We start from the raw sequence: 4,824 nt of genomic DNA, 5'->3' as shown, positions 1-4,824 counted from the left end.
GTTTTGAAATGTCTTGTGGTGAAAGTCCTGGTTTGTGTTGCACGAAATATATACGGTTAGTCTGTTGGTATTTATTAGTATTTGATTTTATTAGTTTATCGTCTTTTCTGGGGCGTTGTACGTCTTTTGAATACGTCTTTTATATTTCGGGTTGAGGAGTAGTGTATAGTTGATATATACACTATATATACAGTATATCTATAATCTATCATGTATAGTCCATAAGACATTTTTGCTCATTTTATTTTTAACTTCTTTCATGGTTTCAAAATCGGTACAGTTAAGAGAGATATAACGTAAGATAGAAGATGAAAGAAAAATGACAAGAGGCAAGAAGAGAGAGAGAGAGAGAGAGAGAGAGAGAGAGAGAGCGTTAATCTCCAATATCTGATGTCCTAACCTGCTTCGAAATTATGACTCGTACCTCTTCGACAATCCTAAGCTAAAATTGTAGTCTTATCCTCCGTCCATGCTTCGGGCTCCCTTTTAGTGGTCTTCTTTTCTTCAGGTACAATAAAATACCTCTTTTTACTAAGACCAAAAACAAAACAAAAACAAAAAAAAACTAATCAGGTTACGAAACAAGAAGAATGTCAGGCATAATCATGAGATCACCTATTTGGCATTAGGCCTCTTAACTATCATTTCTTCTCCATGGAAGCATTTACACTCTCTCTCTCTCTCTCTCTCTCTCTCTCTCTCTCTCTCTCTCTCTCTCTCTCGTTCCTCATTGGAAGGGTGGGCTACGTACCAATGCGGGACCAGAAGAATTTATAGCTGGTGATTAGAAATTCGTGTCTCGACACAATGTGCTTCGGATCCCACAATAAGCTGTAGGTCCCGTTGCTGAGTAACCAATTTGGTTCCTAGACACGTATATATAAATCTAATCCTTCGGGCTAGTCCTAGGAGAGCTGTTAATCAGCTCAGTGGTCTGGTTAAACTAAGGTATACTATTCTCTCTCTCTCTCTCTCTCTCTCTCTCTCTCTCTCTCTCTCTCTCTCTCTCTCTCTCTCTCTCGGCTTTCATCCCCAGCACACACCACCTCTTATATCTCTGAATTAGAATGGGTTCATAGCTCTTGGTTTCCCGTTCCATCGGCCTCCCAAAGGCTGCGTTGAGGTATTATTTATTCATGTACGACTCCAGCTAAAATTGCTATTGGACCAGAGGTGTGGAAGCCCTTCTTATGATCAGTATTTGCTTGAAAAAAATTTAAGCTGACCAACATCCCCGTTTATAAAATTCAGCGTCGCAATTAATATCTATTATAGAATTTATTGATTTCCAAATAATGGCGAATCATTCTATCTTTTTATACATATTCTGAGGTGCAAAGAAAAATCCATTATGTCACTCAGAAATTAGATAATTAGATCATAATTACAATCGTGACGAGCGCGTAAGCATGGCAGCTCTCGGCTCAGCGTAATGGAACTTTTCACCGTCGATAATTCATGATGATCCTGTGGCATTTATTGTACTCTCGGCAAGATAAAGTACAAATGTTCTGTGTTGGGGGGGGGTGAGGGGGAGAGAGAGAGGGGGGAAGTCCATACAGCTGCCATATTCACGACTTGGAAGGTCTTCGATCTTACGTGACGTCAATTGTGAACCGATCTCCTTCATTGTAATCTCACCATTAAGGCATCACCATGAGCAGTTTAGCGCATTGTTAGCGGCTAAATTCGAACTGCTTGAGATCTTGAAAACCCCCACAAATTCGCTCGTCGCTGTTCCGGTCACGTACAACAAATGCACGTCTGCTCTGCTTTCCTTACACGATGGCAACGCCGAAGATAGGTCGAGGAACATCTGTGGCAGGGTAGAAGAATAACCATAGATCTCACAAGAGAAGGACTGCTGTTCTAGTTCAGTGAGGCTTCTTGTGCTGTTCGACCTGGTTGGAGGATCGTCCCGACTTCTCTCTCCTGCTACCTGGTGACTTACCTGCTCTCCTTTTTCTCTAGTTGATGGTAAGTTATTCGCTCTCGCTCGCGGCGTTTCTTTCTCTCGTTTTGTTTTGTCAGATTAGATAGATGTCTTGCTCATTATTGACGCTCTTCTGAATAGGGCAAAAGAATTATGAAGTTGTAATCATAGCTGCTTTAATATTGGTGCTACTGCTGGTTCAGTTAACTGTTATATATATATATTTTTTAATATTCTCATACAACCCTCAGAATATTATTTCCATGACAAGCATTCTTTTAACTCATTCATACAACCTGACACGTCTCTTCATTGACTAGCAGACGTTTCAAGCAGCAGTTTCGTCCCCCTACCAAAAAACCCTTCTGTCATGTGTCTTGCTTCCACAGACTAAACAGCTCCACACATTTTTATGTGTATTTGAGGAAGCGTTAATTACTTGATGATCATTATACAGCTAAATGTCATTCATAATTTTTTTTAATTCTGTGGCATGACAATTGCTTTGTTATTCTGGGATATAACAGCCGCTTGTTGCTCAGGTACACAACACTTGTTTGGTGTTCTGGGATATAGTTGTTTGTATTTCTGGGATACAACGGCTGCTTGCTGTTCTTGGGCATACCATTTGCTTTTTGTTCTGGAATATTACAGTTCCTTGTTGTTCTGGAATATTACAGTTCCTTGTTGTTCAAAAATATAACATTTCTTGCTGTTCTGGAATATAAATTTCTTGTTGTTTTGGGATATAACAGCTGCTTCTTTTACTTGGATATAACATCTGCTTGTTTTACTTGGATACAACAGTTTCTTGATGGTCTGGGATATAATTGCTTGTATTTTAGGGATATAACAGCAGCGTGTTTTACTTGGATATAACATCTGCTTGTTTTACTTGGATACAACAGTTGCTTGTTGGACCGGGATATAATTGTTTGTATTTTGGGGATATAACAGCTGCTTGTTTTACTTGGATATAACATTTGCATGTTGTTCTGGGATTTAATTGCTTGTATTTCATGGGTATAACAGCGGCTTGTTGTTCAGGGATATAAGGGTTGCATGTTGTTCTGGGGTATGATTGCTTCTATTTTAGGGATATAACAGCTTCTTGTTTTTCTTGGATATAACGGTTGCTTGTTGTTCTGGGATATAATTGCTGGTATTTCAGGGACGTCACAGTTGCTTGTTCTTTATAGATATAATATTTGCTTGTTGGACTCGTAACAGTTACTTGTTCTCGGATATAGACATAAGATACGACGTCGTATACTTGCAAATAGGTACTAAGTAATTCATGACTGAATCATATGCATCTCCTTCCTTTTTTTTCCAGACCCTGTTGACGACCTGGAAAGATGATCCGACTACTTCTTATATCTTGCGTTTTGGTGAGTTCTTCCAGAGAGGCCTGGAAGGAAGTGGACTCTCTCTCTCTCTCTCTCTCTCTCTCTCTCTCTCTCTCTCTCTCATTTCTTCTCCTTCTTCTTCTTCTTCTTCTTCCAGGAAAAAAAACTGGAGCAGACACTGTCTGACCATTGAGTCAAAGATTCACTTCTATTTTTTAATTATCTGTATATTTGCACTTCTTATTGCCAGACTAGACAAACAAGTCGCGTCTAGTTTTTTTTATCTTTTTATTTTTTAGTTTTTTTCACTGAATGCGAGACAGAAAATTGCTTGCCTTTTCAAAGCATGTTGTGAGAAGATGGTCTCCTTTTTGGAACACTGGAAGAATTTATTTTGGTAAATAAAAGACTGGAAGTTCAAATAGTTTATGTGTTATATATATATATATATATATAATATATATATATATATATATATATATATATATATATATATATACATATATACATAGACATGTATATAGTATATATATAATAGTGTATATATATACGTATATGTGTATATTTGTTCGTGTGTGTGTGTGTGTTTATATATGCGTCAAAACATATGCTTGAACCTTTTTGTGTATTGAACTAAAACCAAATCCTTTTTCTTTGTTCATTTCGTTCAAATAATTATCAATTTTCTATTACTATTATTGCAGGTGTTACGTTAATATCTTATGCAACACATTTTCCTCACATAATTGTTAAGTTTATTATAAGTATTATCGCCGGTGTTTTTATTCGTATCTCAATCTATAACCGCATAGTTGTTTTGTTTATTTCACTGTTCTTGCAGCTGTTGTATTTGATGTTGTAAATCTACTCTCATGCTGGGATTCTTGCTTATTGAAAAATCCTAAACGCTAAATAAAAGTAACAATATAAAAAGTTTACCCGTGCGGACGTTAATGTAGCATTCAGCTTCACTGAATGCTGAGTTTCTATTGGCTGAGGTTATAGGCTTCTGCAGATTCTCCCTGTACAAGTTGTCTGTCTACGGAGATGCGAACTGCCCAAGGACTCCTGTCTGTCTTAGCGCAAGGGACAGTTATTTAGGCTGACTTAAGGCATTCTAAACTAATTCCCATAATCAGGTCCACAGGGGATTGTGGGTTTTAATATTGTTAAGATGTTAGATAGTAGATGGAATTAGCTACCCTCTAGATTTTCCTACGGAAGGCTATTAAAAAGAATGACTATCTTTTATGTGTTCGTTGGGTACATAAACTTACACGTATGGTACATATGCATTAAGCTACAAATGTCCTTTAATATCCAATTCGCTCTACTTCGGAATTAATATATTTTCATATTTTAACCAAAAGGGAATATTTTATTTGCCAATAATTTCGTCCTCTCGTGGATTCGAACAAGCGCACGGCGGAGAAATCAGGATTTCAGTGACTTTACCGACTCGGCCTCACTTATTGGCCAAGTCAGTTATGTCACTGAAGTCCTGATTTCTCCTCTGTGCGCTGGTTCGAATCCATGAGAGGT

The 4,824-nt window shown here is 37.7% G+C and overlaps 1 protein-coding gene across 1 annotated transcript in view; it reads left to right on the top strand.

Moving 5' to 3' along the window:
• The first annotated feature begins 1,409 nt into the window (after positions 1–1,409).
• LOC135225554 (mucin-17-like) overlaps positions 1,410–4,824 on the top strand; it is a 39,983-nt gene continuing 36,568 nt past the window's right edge. Inside the window, exons 1-3 of the mRNA XM_064264823.1 lie at positions 1,410–1,429; positions 1,649–1,826; positions 1,972–1,977. Coding sequence (XP_064120893.1) covers positions 1,410–1,429; positions 1,649–1,826; positions 1,972–1,977 — 204 coding nt within the window. The remainder of the gene's footprint in view (positions 1,430–1,648; positions 1,827–1,971; positions 1,978–4,824) is intronic.

Source organism: Macrobrachium nipponense, chromosome 13, assembly GCF_015104395.2.
Source record: "Macrobrachium nipponense isolate FS-2020 chromosome 13, ASM1510439v2, whole genome shotgun sequence".
Taxonomy (NCBI): domain Eukaryota; kingdom Metazoa; phylum Arthropoda; class Malacostraca; order Decapoda; family Palaemonidae; genus Macrobrachium; species Macrobrachium nipponense.
This window is presented reverse-complemented; position numbering and strand designations above follow the sequence as displayed.